The sequence below is a fragment of the Eubalaena glacialis genome, chromosome 14, assembly GCF_028564815.1.
Source record: "Eubalaena glacialis isolate mEubGla1 chromosome 14, mEubGla1.1.hap2.+ XY, whole genome shotgun sequence".
Classification (NCBI taxonomy): domain Eukaryota; kingdom Metazoa; phylum Chordata; class Mammalia; order Artiodactyla; family Balaenidae; genus Eubalaena; species Eubalaena glacialis.
The window spans coordinates 35602040-35626322 of NC_083729.1; the positions used below are offsets into that span (position 1 = coordinate 35602040).

Here is a 24283-nt window from a genome sequence, read left to right on the forward strand (position 1 = left end):
AGTAGAAGTAGTATATTAGCAGCATTTCAGAGATGAAGCAAAAGTCCCCAGAGAAATGGATCCAAATGACTTACCTGCCCCCTCTGTAGCTTGCATGGATAATTAAGTAGTTTCTGAGTTGATAACACACGAGACTTGAATGACAGCACCATTCCCCAGTATGAATGTTTTCAAGGGATACCTGGAGCCCTTTTTTTCTCTTTGAAGATGCTAAACCGACTTCAGAAGTATTATCCCAAGGGCCCATATTCAGAGGAAACTTGTTATATATTTTATGAGTTTTCTAGAGGTTTCTCAGTGAAAGTTACTGTCAATAATTGTATAAAGTTTTGTGAAATTTTAAGTTCTAACATTAGGAGAACAGTTTTGGCTTGTTTATTTTGGTAGTTTATTATTTTAATAAAAATTTGTCTTTGAATGGATACTTAAAATGTTTTTAAAGGTACAAAAGTGGTTACAGATCTTAACGCCATTCCCATTCCTACCTCTTTCAGAGGTAACCATTGTCATCAGTGTCTAAAGTATCCAGAGACATCCTGTGTATCTCTAAGAAACTAAGTAGGTGTATTTTTTGTTTTTGTACAGACGTTAATGCCTACATAGTTCTGCACCTTGCCTTTTTTACTTAACGTATCTTGGAGGCCATTCCATACCAGTACATTGAGAGATACATCCTCTTTTTGTGTGTGTGTGGAGGTGATTTTCTTTCTTTTTTTTTAAAGTATATGTATTTATTTTTGGCCACGTGGCGTGCAGGATCTTAGTTCCCCGACCAGGGATTGAACCTGTGCTCCCTGCATTGGAAGTGCGGAGTCTTAACCACTGGACTGCCAGGGAAGTCCCACCTCCATTTTTTATCAGCTGCATAATAGTCTATTTTGTACTTGAGCCAGTACTTCTCCTATTTAAAAAAAAATTAGGTTGTTTCCAATCCCTTTCTATTACAAGTAATGTTGCAACAAATATACAGGTATCATTTAAGACTGATGTATGAAATGTGCATGTAGCTTACAGGTTAAATCCCTAAAAGTAAAACATCTGTGTCAAGCAACTTCCATTCTGAATTTTGATAGGTACTGCCCAGTTGCCCTCAGAAAAACTATGATTTACACTCCCACCACAGTGTCTAGAGAGTGCCTGTTTCTCTAGAACCTTGCCAGCAGTGTTATCCATCTCTGAAACCCTTAACTAGTTGACAGGTGACATGTAAGTTATATTAGCTTGCATTTCTCATTTTGAATGAGGTAGAAAATTTTGCATATATTTGACAACCATTTGTATTTCCTTTTTTGTCAACTGTTTTTGCCCCTGGCCTGTTTTCTATTAAAAGTCTTACTGACTTGTGGGAACTTTTTATATTTTAAGGAAGTTAGCTCTTGATCTGTAATGCAAATATTTCCCCCATTTTTGTCTTTGATTTTGTTGATGATGTATTTGCCAAGCAGATTTTTTAAAGTAGTTGAATTTATCTTTTTAAAAAAATTTTTTTAATGGCACATGCGTCTTACATCTTGTTTAGAAATGCCTTTATAATTCCTATAAGAAAAGTCTATGGATGGTTTTACTTTGATAGCAATTTTGAAGGCCCATGTGAGGTATTTTTATGAATTTTAATTCAGTATGTACTTTTTGCAAGTTTTCTGTTTTATTTTCCCCTCTAATATTTCCAAAACATTTTAGAAAGATAGCCACGAGTTGTAAAAAAAAGGTAACTTTTTCCAGGTTTACCTCAGGGAGATATAGCTCATCCTCTAGGAGGCCAGGGAAATATGCCTCGTGCTCAGTCAAGCCATTTGAGTGAGGTGAAAATGCTCTCCCTCTGGCCAGATATTGATTCCTTCTGGTTTCTTCGGGCATTTCTCAGGTTGCTTTATTTACCTGTGTGCTTTTAATGGGTACTAATTAATTATCTCTTTAAATATAGTTAGGTGAATAATTTGAGAGCAAGGTACCACTGGCCTGGTCTTGAGTACAGACCAGGATTCTTTTTAACCAACTCAAATGTGGACCTGATCATCTATGTTTATTATCATTTCCTCCGGACAGAAACTATTTTTTTCTATTTATATTTGGTATAATCACTGAATGGATGCAATTTTTATTGTAAACAGTCATGCAGTAGTCTTAGCACCCACCTTTCATCCTAATTTATTCACAGTTGAGACTGATAGTTCTTGCCACCAACTACTTCCTAGAAAATATAATGAAGATTGATGAAGTACGGATGCTTCTAAAAAGCTTTGATCTCCCACTCAAGTGCTCTGTAAATTCTCACTTGGAACATTATATAATTAATCCTACTAATTTAGTGAGAAATTAAAAGCAGATTAATATAAAGTGAAATGTCTATGGGTATTGTGTTGGTGACTCCTTTGATGGGTTTGTTGATTATTGTCAAGGTAACAGTCATGTGGGAGTTCATCACTTGAAGTCACATTGGCAGTTTTCCTTTGGGCCTTATAGACTGGAATAAAGAGCAAAGTTAATCTTATTACTAGTAATACAGTAATGGTTTTTGTCCAAAACATTGAGCAAATACTAAGATGAGTCACTCAAGCTTTATTTTATTAATAGAAAAGAAATTTCTTCTCTTGTCCTCTTCCTAAGTAGAACTTGAATTTTAGGTGAATTAGTAATATGAGGAAGGAATTATTACTGTTAGCACACAGTGATTTGACAGGTGTCTGATCCTTGCAGGGTTTGGGCTACTTTTTAATGTTTGTTTAGATTGCTCCTCCAAAATATGCTTATTATATTTCTGACTGTATCTTCACTATTATTCAACAACAGGTGAAAAGCTTCATAGCTTAGTAATTTGTTTTGCTCAAAGGAAATCAGCTGAATAGGAGGAAAAGAAACTGGACCATTTATAGTTGTCAGTGGTTGCATAGTAATTAGCCAGTGCTTGGGATATATATTCAGATTCCAGGCTGTCTGCAGTTTGTGCTTTGTCTATTTCAATATTTTTAAATGCTGCTTTCCCACCTTTTCCTGTTTAATAGTTATTGGAAAAGAGTTTTCTTGTTGAGAGGGCTAGAGCTAATGAAAAAGTTAATTTTTAATTTTAAATCATTTGTAGTTCCAGATTGAATTATACATTTTAACATTAATAGTGCAGAGAATCCCTGTGGATGTCAAAGAAAATTTCCTGTATGTAGGCCTAGAAATGTGGTCTCAGGCACAGAAAATCTGTAGGACATTTTTGTCAAAAATGTGAAGGTGGGAAAAGGCATAAACATAGCAGAATCATATCTGCTAAAGCTACTCTGTTAAGCTTTATGACAATATCTGCAAATTTAAAACACATTTCAATACACATTGTTTTTGTTGCTTCAGACTCTACAGCTTAACTCTTTGGTATGAGAGGCAGCCATGTTTCACATCTACTCTTCCATATAATGACAGCTAATTAAAACGCAGAGTGTTTGTGTTGTGTGCTTTATTTTTCTCTGTCTGAACTGTTTTATGGTAGGGTATGAGGAATGTGATGTGACCTCTATGAACTAATATCCATCACAGTATTTTACTGTTCTGACTATTGGATGAAATACCTGTCTGCATACAGGTAACCTTTTAAATCTCAGCACTAATGACATCATAGTAGGATATGAAGGATAGAAAACTAGTGATAAAACCAAATGACCCATTTTTACTTTTGGGAAGCTCTAATCTAATGGAATTGAATTTAATCGCGATAGATGAAGACTCCTCCATAGAGACCCACTCTCATCTAGGTCAGGGATGGTCAAGTGTGTTGCCTTTGTCAGCTGTCATTTTTGTCTTCCATGCCAGATTTATCTTCCATTAGGACTGATAACACCTCATACTTTATGGAAGTTTTTCTACTATAATGTAGAAATGCCATGGCTATTTTACAGATGATCACACACAGAAAGAAAGCATGTGGGTGTAAGATGTGTGTTAGCTACATTCATAAGGGACTTTAAAGTGAGTATTCTCCAGGTAAAATCCCATTCAGTAATTTGAACCAGAACTAAAAACGGTTTTCTTAAGCCCCAAAGGAAATTATGGAGGAATCTGGCGGATTTTTTGCACTGTTTTCCACTTGCACATTTTATTTCTGCGGTGTATGTAGCATAGGCAGAGAAATCAGCCTCATTGGTTGTCTCCGTGTTTCTCTCTCTCCTCAGATGCAGACAGACATGCGGACCTGTCTGGAAGTCCACTGAAAAGCAAAAGCACTAGGAAACCTTTGGCATGTATCATTGGGTATTTAGGTGGGTATTTCCTAATAGAAGAAAAACTCAACAATTTCTGTATCTTATAATTGGCTATTCAAAATTGACATACCTAAATTAAATGCAAGCCTTTCAAGTAGCTGCAATTGGATACCTTCATATGTATAGTCAATTTATTTTATTTCAGAAACTTATTTTTATTACCAAAACACACACAAAACATACAGAGTTATAGATAAGTTTACTTTTTCCAAAAATATCATTGAATAAAAATGTAATGTATATTTATGGATATAAATACAGATTAAGCAAAAAGGAAAATAAGAATCACTAAATTATTAGAGGATGAATATTTTTTTTTAACTGACGTATAATTGACTTACAATGTTATATTAGTTTCAGGATCACTACATAGTGATGTGCCATTTATACACATTACAGGATGATCACCGTGATAATTCTAATTACCATCTGTCACCATTCTAGGTTATTATAAAGGATGAATATTCTTAATATTTTTATTTAGATCCTTCCACTATTTCAGACCCACCTCACGCCTTCCCTTAGATAGAGAAAGATTGGTTTATTTACTTTTTTTTTTTTTAAAAAACAGATAAAACTGGCTTTTAACCCACCTTTAAACAATATTTATAGTTTTAATGTGCCAATTAAGGTTACTTGAAAGGAAAGCATTAGTATTGCTTTCTGGTTTTTATCATGTTATTTAACTTGGAAGTCGCCAAAGATGATGGTTCCATTTACATTTTGAAATATCATAATTAAGAATAGTATAAAATTACTAGGCAATAACCTTTTTTTTTTGGAAAGTTTTAAGATAAATAATTTACAAAATAATGACTTCTAAAATGGTTCCTACTATACCTAGAAGCTATAATGGCATGTTTTTATGCTTCTAATATTCTTGCTTTTTCATCTTCTCAGTAAAAGTGAAGTATGTTCTCAGAGTTGCATTGAACCTTATTACTCTGTCAGAAAGATTTGTATTTGTGAAGTGTTCAGACTGAAGACATCCAGTCTTTTAAAAATCAAAGTGTAGCCTTAAAGTTGCTATATTATCTGGTCCTCATCAGAGCATCCTAGGAGTCAGAAGTGCATAGCTCCTTCTTTGATGTTACTTTGTCACCTTATTTCCTGTTTTATTCCTCAGGGCCTAAAGAGTTGCTTTGATAGCCCCCCAAAATATCACATGGTTATCACAGGCACGACCTAGCTCATGGTGATCAAATCCTTGAAGTTTGCTATCTGTGTTCCCTTGCAGGGCCTAATCCTAGAAGCCCCTCCTACCTTGCAAGGGCAAGTTTATGATCATAAAAAATAGAATATAATTGCATATTAGTCAACATTTCCATAGGTAATTATGTGTTCCTGCTATGGGCAAATTGGTTTCTGTCTCTACCAGATAAGCCCAAAGCAGTGCTGTCCTTACTAACTGAACCACTTCCCTATATAACATATTTCTGAGTATTTACTATGTACAAGACACCTCACTAAGTGATTCGGGGAACACCAAGATGAATACAACCTTGCCCTCAAAAATCTTCAGCTAGCAGGGAAGGCACACAGGTAAGAACAATTGAGCAAAGGATTAGATCCTATAAAAGAATTACAGGTAATAAGCATTGGGCACTTGGAGGAAGGGATAGTTATTTCTGATGGGAGTTAGGGCAACTTATGTGAAGAAAGTAATAGTTGACCTCAAGCTTGAAAAATAGGTAGTATTTGAATAGATAGAAAAAGAATGTTTTTCCCCTTATGAGGCCAAGAGAACTAGATGAACAAAGGCTCTTGAAAATCGGATCAGGGAAGGCAGGTTTTCTGGTCCTGATGGAGCATAGCGTATGGAGGTTGTGATGAAATATGAGGTTGGCAAACCTTCAATACCATGTTGAAAAAAAAATCAGCACTGTATTTTGGTTAGTACCTGATCCATTCCTAAATTTCAGCAAGTGTAGGATTTTGACCAGACCAATACTCCTAACAGCCCTTCCTAAATTTCAGTAAATAAGGCTAATATCCTGGCTCTCACCTGGGAAGACAGGGTGGCTTGTGCATGATTGGCATGTTGGGTGGTGACTCAGAATCAGTGAGCAGGTTTAGCTTTAGAGAAGAGGTTGCCTGGTATTAGTAATAGACTGAGGTCCTTAAATCCAGTTTCTACAGTGTTGCAATTTCTGTCCATCTACTGACAACAACATACTTCACATAAACACACATGTACCACATGCACATTACAGTTTTGTGATATATCCTCCGTCAAAGTTTTTCTTCTGCTGCCTTTTTTTTTTTTTTTTTTTTTTGGCCATGCCACGCGGGACCTTAGTTCCCTGACCAGGGATCAAACCCACGGCCCAGCAGTGGAAGTGCACCACCAGCGAAGTCCCATCTTCTGCTACTTCTTAACTCTAGTATTTGGAGTTTGGTGTCAGATTTCATCTATATCAAATTGTTTTTGGCTGGGAGTGATTGACCCTGGTCCTATATCCTAGTTGCAGAGCCAGAGGAGGAATCCTGTTTTTTCAGAAAGCTCTCACACACCAGATGTGCTACATGCTATCTGTGTTCCTGGTTTGATGGAGCACAAGGGTAGTTTTCTTTGAGGCTACCTCTCCAGGTAGCCTTTGAATTTCTAATTCCTTGAAGAGTCAGACGCCTTATTCCCCTCATAAATCTCATGTTTAAGTGACCTTCTGAAGTGGCTTTTTTTTTTTTTTCTTGTACTCACAACATGAAGCTCAGAGCTTCAGCTAGCAGGGGCAGAACCAGCTCCCTTTTGATAAATAAAGCCATGGTAACAGCACTTGAAGTTGATTCATTATGCAAGTCCTTGGGAAAATAAGCTGGTTCATAAGGAACTGGCTCTTAGCTCATTAAGAAATAAGGATAAGATGTGTGCCTATTAGCCGATGTAAGTGCACACAGATTTTTAATACCATGTTCTGAGTTGAGAAACCTTTCTTCCCCCTGTCAGAGATCCATCCTTCGAAGAAACCTAATGTAATTCGATCTACACCAAGCCTACAAACCCCAACTACCAAGCGGATGCTAACCACCCCGAATCACACGTCTCTGAGCATTTTGGGGAAAAGAAACTACAGTCATCACAATGGCCTGGATGGTATGTAAGCCCAGGAATTCTGGGGGCTGATCCCATAGGCTAGGGCTTCTCTGCTCTTGCCTGCTCCGGAGTGTTGTCTGCCACATCCAGGAATGTGTAACAAACAGGTTCTTCTACGCCCTGATTGAACTGTGTGGGAAGGGAGATACGAGGGAAGGCTGCCATGGGCCACAGGGAAGACATGTTGCCAAGTGACATTTCTCCATCTCCTCAGAAGGGACCTTTTGGTTCATATTTCCTGTTAGGAGGCTTGTTTGGAAATGAAGTCTGTATTTAGCAGGTTGCCTCTTCTGGGTAATAATGCTCTTGCTGTGATGCACACTCACTGCTCATTTATGTTTTCTTGAGCAGAAGGGATTATTTCGCCTTATGTCTGAGACAGCAGTGCTGTCTGGGGGTTCTTCGGTGTTCTGTGGATCATTTTGAATTTGGCATTTGTCCCTGACTTCTTTCACCTTATAAATTTTCTTAATTGCTCAAGAGTACTACAAGTCATGAAAAGAATTGCATGGGTGATGTCTTAAATACAAAGATAATAATTTGTTTGAAATGGAAAAACTGAGAAATATCACCTCTTATCCAAAGTACTTCTCTTGGGCTTGGCCATATAGTGGCTCTTCAGGTGGAACTGAATTATCTTCCCATTCAGACTATAAACACAAGTGTAACAAATCATCCAGGCAGTATATATTGTTGATTTCAATATTCAATATTGAATTTCAATATTCAATATTGATTTCAACTCCTGGAGTTTGAAGCTGTCTTGATTGTTTAAATGTTGGCATTTATTTATGAATAAAACTGTCTCCAGGCTTTTCATGCCTTGTGGGACTCTAAATTCCTTCAGTGACAGTAAATTATTTGTAATGAGGCCCTAGAGCAAGGATGTGGAATAGACCTTCTAGTAATAATTTCCCATGGTTATTTTCCTTCAGTGTGACTTTTGATAGTCATGGTGGTGTCAAAATGAATAAAAAATTGAGGGTGAAGAGTTTAGTTTGCATTTATAGGATACCAATGTGTTGTAGATTTAATTCACCTCTCTAGGTCTCATTTTTCTTAATCACTTTCATTTATTTAACTAACGTTTATTGAGCACCCACCATGTTCCAGGCACTGTGCTTTCAAGAATTTAGCTACACAGTAGTCTTGCAGAAATACTTCCTTGCTAATGAGAACATCGGCCATCCTTGCCTCAATATGCCTGATGTCTAGTCAGAAGAAGTCCAAGGAAGGATTGTGTCAAACTGTGGAGACTGGATTTCTTTCCAGCTTTTCCTTGCCCACAGCGTGGGACCTTTAGGTTCAGGCTTAAATGGAATAAAGAATCTTTCTTTTCCATCTTATCACCTCCCTGGACTGTCTAGGTATATAGTCCTACTGCAGAAAGTAAGTTCTGGTTTATTTGATATTTATATATTCTTTATGGTGAAAAGACTCTCGCTGTGACTGATGTTGGAACAGCAGCTTTCTACTATCTTTCTCCACTCACACCCGATGGTCATGGTCATTCTGAGCCCCAGTCCTACTCCTGCATTGCAGCTCCTTTTGTTCTTTCCTTGTATCACAGGAACCTGTCTCTTTGGAATTTCTAAAAAATGCCACTATGTAGTGTTTCCTCTCTAGGGCTGTTTGTCCCATTTCCTTCTGAATGAATGCTGTTGCGAGGTCATTGCTTCTCTGCTCTGAACAGGAGGAATGGACAGGGGGCACACAACGAATCCCTGGTGTTATGTTGACTGAGACCTTCAGCCTTGTTGAGGAAAAGACACTTGTCTCATTTTCTGAAGAGACCTAGCTGTTACACTTTTTTCAAGACCCATTTGTCTTTGCTCCCCTGTCATGGTACAGAGAGGAAGGCTGATGACATGTGCCTTACCTGCATTATCTCATCTGATTCCGTTGACAGAAGGTTCCAGGTCAGGGGACTTAACTGTTTTGCATAACATGGTATCTCTACTGCCTGGCACAGTGCCTGGAACTTGGGGGGTGCTCAATAAATGTTAGTTGAATAAATGAAAGTGATTAAGAAAAATGAGACCCAGAGAGGTGAATTAGATCTTCCAGAGTTACCAAGTACTGCGTAAATGGGTTGGGGGTTCCCATCCAGGTGTGACTGATTTCAGAGTCTGCTCTTTTAACCACTGTTGTAAATGAAGTTGAGTCTCTCAAACGTGCTGTATTAGTCAGCAAAGTAGAAACTACATAAGTTATTTTAACAGCTCTGGTAATGTCAGAAATCAATATGACAGATATTGAAGGACAGAATAGGTAAATGGGGAGCATGGGCTGGGGGACAGGAAACAGCCACCATCACTAGAGCCGCGAGAGCAAAAGGGACAAGTTGGGGTTATCACAGCTAGAAGCCCAAGGAGCTGGAACTCAGACCCTTGAGGAAAGGGCGCCGCTCTGTCGGTGCTGGCATCACTCAGAAAGTGTGATGAGGCTGGTTCTGGGAGCGTGAAGTAAAGCTGGGAACTGAAACACACGGCTGCTGCCCCTTGGGGTGATGCTGGCAGGAACAGGAAGGAGCAAGTCTCTTGCCGTCCCCCAGCCTTGTGGGTGCCCTCTGGCACCCCCTGCTGGTGCAACAGGGATCTGGATGGCAAAGTTGAAATGGATTTACGGAGTCCCAACCCCACCCAGAATCACAAAGCTGAGTTTAAGTGGATGGACGTGGAGCTGAGAGGTAACAGTGGAACAGAAACACATATTTTAGAAAATGTCCCCATTTTTGTATTCCCCGTGGACCTTTTCCTTGGGATAATGCATCTGTTTCTTGTTTCCTCAGGATATAAGATCCTGACTGACGTGAGTTTCCAAGGTGAACTCAAAAGTACTAGAAAAAAATGTTAGGCTAATAGTGAGTTTTCATGGGAGAGTTAATACCATTATACACTGGAATTGATAGGTACAAATTCATGGAAGAGCCTTGCCCTGTGTGATCCAATAATAAAATCAATTAGCACTGCTGTAATTATCAGCATGTCAGACAGATGGGCACACCAAACAGGATGTTGGTGGGCAGAACTAATCTAACTGGAAGCAAAGCCTGATTGTACTGAAATATCCAGGTCTCTCAGCTTTAGGGCTTCCTCCCCCCTTCTTAGCAGCTTGCCCCCTTTGCTCAGCCTCCACCCTCAGTTGGAGGTTCTTCATAATGGGGAAAGAGTCTCTGGATTTCTGCTGGTAGAAAGGATTTTACCTGACATTAAAAAAAAAAAAAAAAAAAGGATGGACAGCTACTTCTTATCTTCTGAAAGTCACTGTCTTTCACCTGGCCCTGGCCCTGGTCCTTTAAAGGCCCTGGTATGACTGGGGGCTGGAAGTCAGCACTCTGTGTCCTCTTAACCCGTGGCACCCAGCCACACACAGACCTCTGTGACTGTCCTAATGGAGCTTAAATTCCAAGGGTAAAAAACAAAACCTGCATACATAAGAAGCCTCATTTTTTGGAGTCAGTGTAGACTTACCCAGATCCGTATCAGTCCCCCTACTTTCAGCCTTTCCTGTCAGGCTGTAGGTCCAGTGGTGTGCCACATGCCATCGTGGTGCTTTCCAAATCCTGTCTCCTTTTCTGACTTACAGATGCTTTGATGACATTCCTAATGCCAGCAAACCAAGTATCTACCACATTTGGCTGACTTGGCTAACACCAGGTGGCTGTGAAGAGAGAACGCCCTGAGATCAGTGGGGATAGAAGAGGCATTACTTTCCATGTCTGAGAGCCCAAAAGGGAGGGCAGCAGGGGAGATGGAATTTGTGCCATGGAAAAAAGCACATCTGACTGTTCAGAGTCAGAAGGGATTAATTGCTGACTTCTCTGATTATTTCCTGTGTGGCTTTGGGTAAATCACTTGGTTTCCTTAACGTTTTTTTTTTTTTTTTCCCCTCTTCTGTGAAGTACAGATTTCATTTGCCTTAACGGTGTTGTTATAATGATTAAAATTTTTCACCTACTTTATACCACTTGATCTTCCAAACACTTTATGAGGTAGGTGTTATAACCTGCATTTTAATGATGAAAAAAACTGAAGCTCAAAGAGGTGAAGGGATTTGCCCAAAGTCACACTGCTAGCAGGTAGCAGAGATGAGATATAAACTCCAAGTCTAAGGTTGTTTCCACCGGGTAAATAAGCACCCCTGATCTGTGTGTTGAGTGCAGCATGTACCTGGGAGATGTTTCTGTTTTCTGTGTATTGGAGATGGGTTTGTGTCTGCAAATATAGAGAGGAATGTAGAGGGTATTTTTCTTTGCCCAGACTGCGAAGCGTAAGCCATTATTGTCTAATCAAAGCCGTCACCTCCATCTCCTGCCTCTGTGAAGCTCCTCTGCCCATATCGTACCCCCTCCTTTTTCTGGAACTTAGGGGACAGGAGCTATATTAGTGTCAGAGAGAGGGGAGAAAAAAGAAATAGAGAAAAGCCACAATCACTTAAAGGTGAGATGTGTTTTAATTAAATTATATGATATTCCCAGCATTGACTCTGACACATAGTAGGTGTTCATTAAGTGTTAAGATTCCATCCCCTCCTTTAATGAAGAACTATTATTAATGTTCTATTTTGAAAATTGTTAACAATATCAACCAAAGTTTTTGTAGTCATATGTGAATTGTATATAAATAAAATATCAATACTTTCCTTATAATTATATTGATTTCTTACCTAAAAGTATGATTCTCAAAAAAATGACTCTTGGATTTCCTTGAAGGTAAATGGGTATGTTCCAATGTATATTTGCACATAAAAGGGGCCAGTATCTATAAAGAAAAATTGCCCTTAAGTTATTTAGAAGAGTATTAAAGACAAAATTAGGTTTATAAAGAGGGTTCATTCAGCTTCCTGTAGGTTCCTGTGATTAGAGACCCTATGGCAAAGGGGATGGAACACCATCATCCTGAGGCAGCGAAATCTTTTTCAGAGTGAAGGCTGGGTCAGAAAAGACTCCAGAGATGAGAGGGGCAGAGGGGCTGTACAGGCATCTCTCACCTTCTCCTGACCCTCTGAGGAGAAGCCCTGGGATCCCCTCCCCACCCGGTGTCAAGATGCTTGAGTTTTGGTCAATCAGCAGATCTTCCATTGCACTGCACAGGGACAAGGGGACTTCCTGCTATGTCTCCATCTTTATCAAATGGGGACCCTTGAGAATAGCTTCTGCTGTGTAGTGATACAGACCAAGGGAGCATCAGCTGGAGGTGCTCTTAACCTTTCTCTGAGATGGCATGGCTTTTGTCCCAAGGGTACTACTGAAGCAGGACTCAGTGTGTCAGGAAAACCAAAGGAACAGGCTCAGAAGAGAGGTGAGTTTTCAGTGGGACAGAGTCAGGTCATCTGAGCGAGGAAGTTGATGAATTGTACAATAAACTTCTTTTCAATCTGCTCTCCTCTGGCTTATTTCCCCTGCGGTATGTGAGTATACTGCAGATCGTTATTTTTCTTATTCGTTCTCTGCATTGAGTAACATCATTTCTCAATGTCTTTATACCATGAAGAGGGTATCTAATGTGGATGCCTCTGAGTGTAATATTATGATCTGGTGTGTGAAGACTGTCCTTTTGATGACTTGTTTCTGATATCAGTGATTCAGCAGCTCCAACTGTTTGTTTCCCACCCTGGGAAATGGGCGGTGGTGAGGGCCATTGTACCAGTGAGAGAGCTCTGGGAATGCATCTGCTGTCTTCACAAATCCCAATAAAAATAGACTGCCAGGAGCAGCTGATGGTGCTCCTAGGCATGCTTCGGCCCAGGCTGCCTTCTGTCAAAATTTTTATGTCATTTCAAAAGACTAAACCATTTTTTATGGAAGAACATTGAGTGCCCCTGGACTCACCTCTGGTCTCCTGTCCCAAGGTATAATGTTATAACCTGATTAAATATATCAAAGTACCTTGGAGTTTTATTTTTGTTAATAAATTTATTTATTGATTCTTATTTTTTTAATTTTTGGCTGCGTTGGGTCTTCGTTGCTGCACGCAGGCTTTCTCTAGTTGCGGCGAGCGGGGGCTCCTCTTCGTTGTGGTGCGTGGGCTTCTCGTTGTGGTGCTTCTCTTGTTGCAGAGCACGGGCTCTAGGCACGTGGGCTTCAGTAGTTGTGGCACACGGGCTTAGTTGCTCCGCGGCATGTGGGAGCTTCCCGGACCAGGACTCGAACCCGTGTCCCCTGCATGGGCAGGCAGATGCTTAACCACTGCGCCACCAGGGAAGCCACTTTCAGGTTTTTTTCAGTTTTTATAATGGATCATTATGGCCCAGAGTTTATTGAATGTGAAGCAATTATAGAAGCTTATCTAATATATCTGGAGAGTTTAAGGACTGCTGAAGCATTTTCTGAGGGCAGCGGATGTTCTCTCACACTGTGAAGCCATAGGAGCAAGGGTTGTAGAGGAAGACAGGCCCAAGTACCTTAGGCGTGAATAATCAACACCTTGGTGTTTTTTGTTTTTTTTTTTTTTAAAGATATATTAATTAATTTATTTTAAATTTACTTATTTAATTTATTTATTTTTGGCTGCGTTGGGTCTTTGCTGCTGCACGCGGCTCTCTCTAGTTGCGGCGAGCGGGGGCCACTCTCCGCTGCAGTGCATGGGCTTCTCATTGTGGTGGCTTCACCCGTTGCAGAGCACGGGCTCCAGGCACGCGGGCCTCAGCAGTTGTGGCCCATGGGCTCCAGAGCGCAGACTCAGCAGTTGTGGCGCACGGGCCCAGCCGCTCCGCAGCATGTGGGATCCTCCCGGACCAGGGCTCGAACCCGCGTCCCCTCCATTGGCAGGCGGACTCCCAACCACTGTGCCACCAGGGAAGCCCCCACCTTGGTGTTTTGACACATTCTGGAAGGATGCCAAATTGGCCACCCCTGGGACCATTGCTGGGTTTACTAATAAATATCAACAGTTTCTTCCAGAGAATACTCTTGTCCTGCCCCCTGAGGAAAATGCTAGTGTGTGAGCCTGTAAGAGGTCTAGGTTTGAGACCCTCTCAGCAATATGGAGTGACTGAAGTCCGTGGTAGTTACGCAAGGGCCGTCAACTGTGAGAGCCAGCTCTGGCCTCCTCAATAAGTGTCTCTGTTTACCTGCAAGGGTCATTACAGGAAACCTTTTTAACCAACCTATCCCTGTGTATTCCCATTCTCAGTGACGTAGAGGGTGAACCTCTGAGAAAGAAAGTGAACTTCTGACTTGATAGCTGGGTCCCAATTTTGGCAGGAAGGGTAGATGCTTGGGAAAGGAAAGGGAAGAAGACATCAGAGGGAGGGAATTGGGTCCCTGAGAAACAATTCTTCCTCAGCAGAGGTTTGACTCATTCATCCAAAGAGCAGGCACAAATGTCTGAGAAAGCCATTGGGACATCAGTATTAGATCTTGATGCCCCAGGGAAGTAAAGACCAACTCCAGAAACCAATTGATTTAGGCATCTCCCTACACAGTCTCTCTATTTTTTATTTATTTTATTTTATTTTTAAAATAAATTTATTTATTTATTTTCGGCTGCGTTGTGTCTTTGTTGCTGCGCGTGGGCTTTCTCTAGTTGCGGCGAGCGGGGGCTACTCTTCTGTGCGGTGAGGGGGCTTCTCACTGCGGTGGCTTCTCTCGTTGCAGAGCACGGGCTCTAGGTGCGCAGGCTTCAGTAGTTGTGGCTCGCAGGCTCTATAGTGCAGGCTCAGTAGTTGTGGCACATGGGCTTAGTTGCTCCGCGGCATGTGGGATCTTCCCCGGCCAGGGCTTGAACCTGTGTCCCCTGCATTAGCAGGCGGATTCTTTTTATTTTTGGCTGCGTTGGGTCTTCGTTGCTACGCTCAGGCTTTGTCTAGTCACAGCGAGCAGGGGCTAGTACTCTTCTTTGCGGTGCGCAGGCTTCTCATTGTGGTGGCTTCTCTTGTTACAGAGCATGGGCTCTAGGGTGCACGGGCTTCAGTAGTTGTGGCACACGGCCTCAGTAGTTGTGGCTCGTGGGCTCCAGAGCACAGGTTCAGTAGTTCTGGCACACGGGCTTAGTTGCTCTGCAGCATGTGGGATCTTCCCGGACCAGGGCTCGAACCCGTGTCCCCTGCATTGGCTGACAGATTCTTAACCACTGCGCCACCAGGGAAGTCCCTGCAGGTGGATTCTTAATCATTGCGCCACCAGGGAAGTCCCAAAACCTGGACATTTTATGATTCTGCATCACTGAAGGTAATCTGAGGTATTGGATGACAGCAGTGACTTAAATCTGCCAGGTACTTTTTCGTCCAGTGCTCTTCAGATCATCTGGGATGAAGACTTTGCGAGCTTTCTTAATCACGGGCTGTGGCTTCAGTTCTTCCTCAGAGAACTTGCGTTTGCGAGGGTCAAACATTTCCTGCCCGGGGATGCTGGAGAGGGCAAGGTCGGCCGGTCTGGCTCATAGCCCACCGGGACCTGGATGGTGTCAGGGTCAATGGGGCTCGGAGTATTGCGGTTGGCTGGCAACAGCTGGTCTGGTCTGATGGGGCTCTGCATGCAGTTTGGGGATGGGATGCCAGAGTGAATGGGTGCAGAGGTCCGACTGCTGAGGTCCATGACGGAGGGGACAGCTGAGGAAGCCGGCTGCGGCCCGGGAGGGTGAGGGCTGTGGTCATGCTGAGACGGGCTGGGGGGAATGCCATTTTCCGACAAAAACTCCTCCAGGTCCATGTATTCCACCTGGAAAGTATCTCCGTCATAGGGAAGGGTTTTGTACCATAAGGTGGGTCCCAAGAATGCTGACTGGGGGACCGCCGGGCTCTTACTCTCATCATCCAGCTTCTTTTCCTTGTCCTTATCTTTACTAAATGCGTCTTCATGATGAAGGGGGAGCTTCAGCGGGTTCTCCAGCAAGGACCTGAGCACGCCGTAGGGAGGCAGGATAAAGGTGGGATTCAGTGGGAGCGGTCGGGACATTTTCTCCATCGCTATGCACTCAAATTTTTTTTTTCTTAAAAAAAAAACAACCCCAACCTCCCCCCCAGAATGTTGCTGAGCTTCTTCCTCCGTCCTTTGCCAAAAGTTCTCGCTTTCAAGGCGGTGGAGACAAGGGAGGAAAAAAAATTACCTATGTCTTTATAAATACATCTGCATAAAAATAGAAAAACAAAAAACTTTCGGGTTCCCAGTGCAGTCCCCAGGGAGCGCGCCAAGTGCCCGCGGGCTCCTCCACGACGTGCAGGATGCTCTCACTTGCCTCGAACCCCTCGTCTTGTAAAATGTTCAAAATTGAGAAAAGGGAAAAAAAAAGACGCAGACGCACCGCCCGGCAGCATCGCGCCCTCCCACCCCGCCCCTCCCCCACCCCCTCCCTGCGCCGGCGGCGGCCGCTGCTCCCCCGCGCTCCGCGGCCCCGCCGCCCACAGTCTGTTTAGATCCCAGTGAAGAAGTGAGCAGAAGTCTTCCGAATCTGCAGAGCCCCAGGGACAATGAAAATGGAAGGATTTGTCACAGCCTAGTTGATCTGGAGACTCCCACTGGGTTTATTTTAAGCTTCCCAACCTTGCTCATTATTTTCCTTCAGTGTTTCCTGTTTTCCCTTCCAGATGACTGAGCACTCTTTAAGCTCAGAAAACATCTGAGTTATAATTTATGCGTTTTCCTCCCTCAACCAAATATTTATTTTTATCAGCGACTATTTACATATACATGAATATGAAAAATAATTAATGTAAAACTGAAGAGCAAGCTTGAAGGCAGCTTTGTTATTAGATGGAGCTTCCTAAGAAGATATCTGAGAAGACCCTTTCCGTGATGGTCTGATTGTAGCGGCACTGAGCGCCTACAGGAGCCCCTCTGAGGCAGTCAGTGAGCAAGGCCAAGAGCGAGTCCTGGGGAAATAGGGCTGATTACATTTAAGGCATCTGGGACCAGACAGTCAGCAGAAACAAGGAGCAAAATGTTGGACCTCCTGCATTGCTCTTCTAATTTTCTTCTTGTTTCTCTCCAGTTTTCTTTCCTTGCGTCTTTTTTCTCTACTTTCTGGAGAGTACTACTTTACTCAACTTTATATTCCAACCAGATTTGTCTAATTTCTCCGTTTAAGTCTGCCAATTTTTACTTCATGTAATTTTGAAATTCTGTTATTGGGTATGTAGTTAGAATTTTTATGTCTTTTTGACCTTTTTATCACTATGAAATGATCCTTTTTATTTCTGTTAAATTCATCTATTTTGTCTGATATTAATATGAACACGCCAGTTTTCTTTTTCTCCTGTTTTTAGTGTTTTTTTTTAAAGGTTTAAAAATAGCCTTGTATTTTTCACATACACAGACACACACAGACATACACAAACGTACATGTATGTATGTATGCATTTTTTTTTATGAGAGCAAAGTTTACATTTTATTTTAGAACTGAGTCTGAAAATACATAATTACTAGAATTCCCCTTTTATGCTGTTCCTCATATATAATTTGAAAAACAATAAGATTTTTTTTAAAAAGTTTTATTGGATTATAGTTCATTTACAATATTGTGTTAGTTTCAGGTGTACAGCAAAGTAAATCTGTTATACATATATATATCCATTCTTTTTAGATTCTTTTCCCATGTAGGCCATTACAGAGTATTGAGTAAAGTTCCCTGTGCTATACAGCAGGTTCTTACAAGTTATCTGTTTTATATATAGTAGTGTGTATATGTCAGTCCCAATCTGTTTTTAGTTTTATAAATGAATTTTTCTATTTTTATTAAACTCAGAATGATTCTTATCGCATCTCTAAAGCCAGCACATGTTGTTCCAGCAGAGATTTTAAAAACCCTATAAAGCTATTTTCCGTTATCATTTCTTTTTTAAAAAATAAATGTATTTATTTATTTATTTTTAGCTTCATTGGGTCTTCGTTGCTGTGCGCAGTCTTTCTCTAGTTGCGACAAGCAGGGGCTACTCTTCATTGTGGCGCGCGGGCTTCTCATTGCGGTGGCTTCTCTTGTTGCAGAGCACGGGCTCTAGGCGCATGGGCTTCAGTAGTTGTGTGGCATGGGGACTGTAGAGCGCAGGCTCAGAAGTTGTGGCGCAAGGGCTTAGTTGCTCCGCGGCATGTGGGAGCTTCCCAGACCAGAGCTGGAACCCGTGTCCCCTGCATTGGCAGGCAGATTCTTAACCACTGCACCACCAGGGGAAGCCGTATCATTTCTTTTTAAAACAGCTTTATTGAGGCATAATTGACATTCAGTGAACTATACATATTTAAAATATTCAATTTGATAAGTTTAACATATTATACATCAGGAAACTATCACCATAATCAAGATAATAAACTTATCTGTCACCCTCAAAAATTTTCTTGCACCCCTTTATAATCGACCCTCCTGTCCTCCCTATCTCCCCACTTCATCCCCAGGTGGCTGCTGATCTGCTTTTTAGCACCGTAGATTAGGTTACATTTTCTAGAATTTTATATAAATGGAGTCATGCACTATGTACTGTTTGTCAGTTTGAATAATTTTTAGAGATCTACAAGTTCACTGATTCTTTCTTCTGCAGTGCTGAATCTTCTATTAATCCCATCCAGTAAATTATTCATTTCAGATTTTGTATTTTTCAGTTTTAGAATTCCCATTTAGTTCTTTTATATTTCTCCTAAAAGGTACCATATTGTCACCAATTACATCCATCTTTTTCTATAGATTCTTTAACATACTTAAAGTAAATACTTTAAGTCCATATCTGCTAATTCTAACATCTGAATCATCCATTAATCATCTTCTACTGACTGTTTTTTCTTTTGATTATGGGTTACATTTTCCTGTTTCCCATGTCTAATAATTTTTAATGAATACTGGTCAGTGTGGGTGATAAGTTGTAGAGACTCTGGATTCTGTTATTTTTCCTCTGCAGAGTATTGAGTTTTATTCTAGCAAGCAATTAAATTGGCAGATCACCTCAATTCTGTGGAGTTTTGCTTTAAAGCTTTATTAGGGCTGGTGTATTTCAATTTTGCTCCTACTTCCATGAGATTTCAATGAAAAAGACCACATTGTTTGCCCAGTCCTTCTAACTTGGCAGAACTTGAATTCCAAACTCTGTCTTCCCAGCACTGGACAGCTGCTGAGGTTGCTGGTTAGCCTTTTTCAGCCTTTTAGCTGATGTTTTCCAACGGGCAGCCACCTTGGAGTCTCACCTTGTGCATGTGTGGTTCCAAAATCAGTCAGTGATTTGAGGGGAGTGTGTATGTTGATTTGGGGACTCCCCCTTCTCTGTGTCCTTCCTTTCCAGGATCTCCTCCCTCAATTTCCAGCTGTGTTGGCAGCCTCGAACTCTGATCTCTCCCTGATGCCTCAGCTCAATCAGACTGCAGCTTTCTGCTTGAACTATATGTCTCTTGTACTGCATGGAAATGCTCACAAGGGTACGATTAAGAGTGGATCTCACCTAGTCTTACCTTTTTTCAAGAGTCATATTTCTTGCAGTTTTTGCCTGATTTTGGTTGCTCTCCAGTACCTTCAAACACTTGGTTTATATATATATATATTTTTTATTTATATATATAATATATATATATTTTATATATATTATATATATAATATATATTATATATAAATTTTATATATATATATTTTATTTATATATATAATATATATATTATATATATAATATATATTATATATAAATTTTATATATATATATATATATATATATAATATATATTTTGGCCCATCGCATGGCATGTGGGATCTTAGTTCCTCAACCAGGGATCGAACTCGTGCCCCCTGTGGTGGAAGCATGGACTCTTAACAACTGGACCACCAGGGAAGTACCTGCTTTTTATATTTTATGCAGAGTTTATCATTGTTTTTGGCTGGAGGGTTAGTCCAAGATAAACTAACCCACGATTAAAGGAAGCAGAACTCTTCAGTTCTTCTACAGGCTCTCTACCAAATCCCTTGGTTCTCTCGAGTATACTGTTTGTGTTTTGTGGATACTGTATCTTTCCTTACTTCTTTGAGGATATTAATGATAGTGTTTTTCATTTCTTGAGTTTTCTTCTCCATGAATAATCTATTTCATCCAATTTGCATTCTTGTCTTTGTTTGTTTTGGTCTCTAATATTTGTGTTAGAGGTTTCTTCCTGGTGACCTTTGGTTGTGTAATAATGTTTAAGAGTAGGAGACTAAAATAAGATGAAAGCTCTGTGCTTGAGCCTATAGTGCACTTCACAGTATGGTGATCAGGCTGAGCTGTTTGTTGGGTGGCCCAAATGCCAATATCTTCAGGTCTTTTTCTACAGACTGGTCAAGTTTCCCAGAGAAGATTCTTCCCATCTATCTGAGTCCATTCAGGCTGCTGTAACAAAATACTACAGTTGGGTAGCTTATAAACAACAGAAATTTGTCACAGTTCTAGAGGCAGGGAAGTCTAAGATCAGGGTGCCAGCACGGTTGGGTTCTGGCGAAAGCCCTATTCCAGGTTGCAAACTGCCATCTTCTTGCTGTGTCATCACATGATGAAAGGAGCTAGGGAGCATGTGGGGTCTCTTTTATAAGAGCATTAATCCCATTCATGAGGGTTATACCCTCGTGATCTAAGCACTTTGCAAAGGCTCTACCTTCTAATACCATCATATTGGGCATTAGGATTTCAACATACGAATTTTGTGGGACACGGACATTCAGACCACAGCGCAGTCTCTTTTCCAGAGAATAAAGTTTTGGCTGCCTGCTTTCTGGGAACTCAAGGGGAAGAAGGCTGGCGGTCTCACCATTCAGTAGGCATATGTTCACTTGATCCCTCAGTTTGGGGATCGGTAGCTCTGCCCTCAGCTGCGCTTGGTGCCTTGTGTCCCTTAGACCTGAGACCCTCTGTTTGGTCCTCTTTAGAGAATAAACATCCAGACTTATGGGAGGTGGGCAGTTGCCTAGGGGTATGGAGTCAGGAGAGCTTCTAGGAGTCCAGCAGCTTCTCAAACGGCCTTCAACTAACCCTTACTGCAGTCTCCCTTCCCCACTTCCAGAGGTGTCTGGTGTCAGTTCCTTTGTATAAACTGGGTTCTCAGCTTTTCACACTGCCAGCTTCAGCTTTGGCTTTCTTGAGTGCATAGTCTGTTGTCACTTGTTTATCTGCTTTCTGGGCTCCAAAATCCTGATAATGGTTTCTCCTCTGGGTTTTAGAAGGGAGGGAAATTAACTCAGACACCAGTAGCTGGAAACCTTAAAAAAGGTTGTTTCCATTGCATCAGTTGGTTAGAGTATAGAATCTCCAAGTCCATGGACTTTATGTACTTCTGAATAGTCAAACCAAAAGGGAGAATTTTGTAAAAAAAAAAAAAAAAAAAAAAAAAGTGCTTCTGAATCAGGGTTAGTATAGACAAATGTAGCGTATGCAGATTTATACATTTGAGAATTTATTTATAAGCATAAAGGGAAATGATTTGGGCTACATTATCTAGGAAGGAGACCTGAGAATGGGTATAGATCTTTTCCTGGGGCCCTCTGCCATGCTGGGGGCCTTTGTATCTGGGACCCTGCACGTGGCTCTGGTTCCTTGCTTCATGGAAACACAGTGGGGCTGAGGAAGCTTTGAGCAGGGAGACATGAAGTGGTACGAGGGCAGGTGGTAAGCACTGGGATTCTTCAGCCCAGAATGCAAAGAGGTGACATATTTCAACTTAAAACCATGGCCAGTGTGGAGAAGGCAGGTGTGATGCCAGATCCCGATGCCAGATCCTGGATGCCAGATCCCGAGCTGCTGGGAGGAGAGGGTTGCTTTTGAACCTGGAGCAGGTAAGTTTAGCACAGATAGAAGAAAGCATAATTTGCCATGGCAGGTCAGAAACTTGGAAAACTATTTACAAGCGACTCTTCTGGCAGATGGCTTAATTCCATAGGGGGGTGGACAAAAAGAGAGAGGCTTCTGAGAGATACTGGAGATACTGACACACACATAACCCTTAATTTAGACACTGAAGAGGGCAGTATGCTCTTATTGGGATGGGTGGAGAATGGGGTGGCTTGGAGTAGTAGGAAAAACTTGACCTGAATTAAGAAGATCTGAGTTCAAACCCTGACTCCTCAACTTACTCGCCCTGTGACCTTGAGCAAGTTCCTAACCTTTCTGACTCTCACAATGTTCTGGTGAAAGTTAAATAAGGCAGTTCCATAACCTATCAATAAAGCAAGTTAGCCCAGTCCTAAACTGAATTGTCTGGGTTTTAATTTAACACATATGTGCTGAGCCCTATCAAATACCAGGCTGTGTGCATGTATCTCCCCTATTCTAGAAAGGCTCATGAAGTGAAGGCGCAGCTCTGCTCTATCCTGCAGACCTTCCTCAGGATGACGGGAGGCTGTGAAGGTGAGCGTCCCTGTGTCCTAACCCTGTGTCCTCTCCTGGTTGCAGAGTGTGTGATGAGAGTACCTGAGCCCTGCCTTGGCCCGAGCAGCTGATCCCATCTCAACAGACACCCCCCACTTCCCTCCTAGCCACTTTCCTGATAACCGAGCAGAAGTTTTCACAACCTACTGTGTAACACCAGGTGGTGACGTAGTTTGCCAGCACTTCTGTTTTTCATTTACTTGTTTTTCTTGAGAGTGTCTGGATGCCCAGCTCTGAGACAGGAGAGTTGAAGGTTTGGGGGCAAGTGGAGGGGGTGGGAACGACAGACACTGTGACACTGTGGGTGTTTGAGTTCAGTCCCCTTGTGCAGAAAAATATGTCCCTAGCCTCCGAGTGCCCACATCATATGATTAATTGTGGTTACCTAGGATCAGGGTGTGCCTCCTGCAGGCCAGTTGTGTTCGCCATTTCTCAGCATCCGGTCAGAGAGGTTCCGGGATGTTTCTCTGATACGCACGTCAGCACTTGCCTGGTGTGTTGCAGCGCCTTGCCGGTAACCATCCAAATCCCAGCTTTTCAGGCACTTCAGTGTCATTCACATATCTTCTTGGCCTCAATTAAACTTTCCTTATGTCCACCCCTAAACGACATTGCGAGCTTTCATTTGAATCAATGCCCGACCTCCTTTCCTTGAAGGTTGTGATGATGGTGGTGGGAGGCCTGATCCACCCTTCCTCTCACCTTGCCTCCGCCATCGGAACCTGTTTAACTTCGACCCTGTTTCTTTCCTTTTCCAGAATTCACATGCTGCGTGTCAGACTGAGCTACCCCTGTTTAATCCTATAATCCAAGACTTGCTACTCTGTCCTGCTGATGTTTACGGCCATGCCACGAGGCAGCCCCTTTCCCAGAGCATTTCAGTGGGAGACCTCCACGCGCCCCATGGAGACTCGATGGGGCAGGGGAAGAGACTGCAGGAGTGTACGTCCCCAAGGCTGTGTCTCCTCGTGTGAATCAGTGTCACCTTGCTTTCCTCTCAGAGACCTCGCTGCCCCAGGGGGGACCTGCCTGGGGAATCGAGGGGCTCGGGGAGCCACTCCGCGTCCCCGCTTCTCCGGCGCTCTGCACCCTGGGCACTGCGGCTCCTGGGGCAGTGGGGCTGCTGCGGGCTCAGAGCCGCTGCTGCCCTGCATGTGCCAGCTCAGCTCTGTCATCAGCTGTGTGGATGTGTACACGAGGGACGTGGCATCTTTCTGAATGGATTTTTCTTAAGAAATGTGCCAGTGTTTATGCAGTTCATGATATTTCCCCACATCCTTGCTGTCACTGTCACTCAGCTTTTTCTCAAGAGGCTTCATTCCCCATTTTTTTAATGGGGAAATTTTTTCCTTCACCCCTTGCGTCCTGTATTTGACCCCCCCCCGCCCCCCCCCGCCAAGGTACAGAATTGCCTGCGGTTCTGCCAAAACATAAGAAAGTCGTCTTTGGGAAGCCTGTGCACTCTTTATGTCCTCTGTACTTTGTCTTTGGAGAGCGGTTGGCCTTCTGGTCAGTTCCATGCAGCTCCAGCAAGAGCAGGTGTTAACCTGAGCTGAGTGTGGGTATCGCTGTGACCAGCCATCGTGTCCTGCCCTGTTCCTTCACAGCCAAACCAGCTGACGAGCAGCTGCAGCCAGGTCGGCCCTTC

The 24283-nt window shown here is 42.1% G+C and overlaps 1 protein-coding gene and 1 pseudogene across 3 annotated transcripts in view; one reads left to right on the plus strand and one right to left on the minus strand.

The window, feature by feature from the left end:
* MTA3 (metastasis associated 1 family member 3) overlaps positions 1 to 23733 on the plus strand; it is a 163941-nt gene extending 140208 nt beyond the window's left edge. For all 3 annotated transcript variants that reach the window (XM_061168800.1, XM_061168801.1, XM_061168802.1), the window contains 4 exons: positions 4152 to 4238; positions 7189 to 7335; positions 22541 to 22614; positions 23394 to 23733. In XM_061168800.1, coding sequence (XP_061024783.1) covers positions 4152 to 4238; positions 7189 to 7335; positions 22541 to 22557 — 251 coding nt within the window. In that variant the 3' untranslated portion in view covers positions 22558 to 22614; positions 23394 to 23733. The remainder of the gene's footprint in view (positions 1 to 4151; positions 4239 to 7188; positions 7336 to 22540; positions 22615 to 23393) is intronic.
* LOC133074692 (hepatic leukemia factor-like) lies at positions 15540 to 16243 on the minus strand (annotated as a pseudogene).
* Positions 23734 to 24283: the final 550 nt, after the last annotated feature.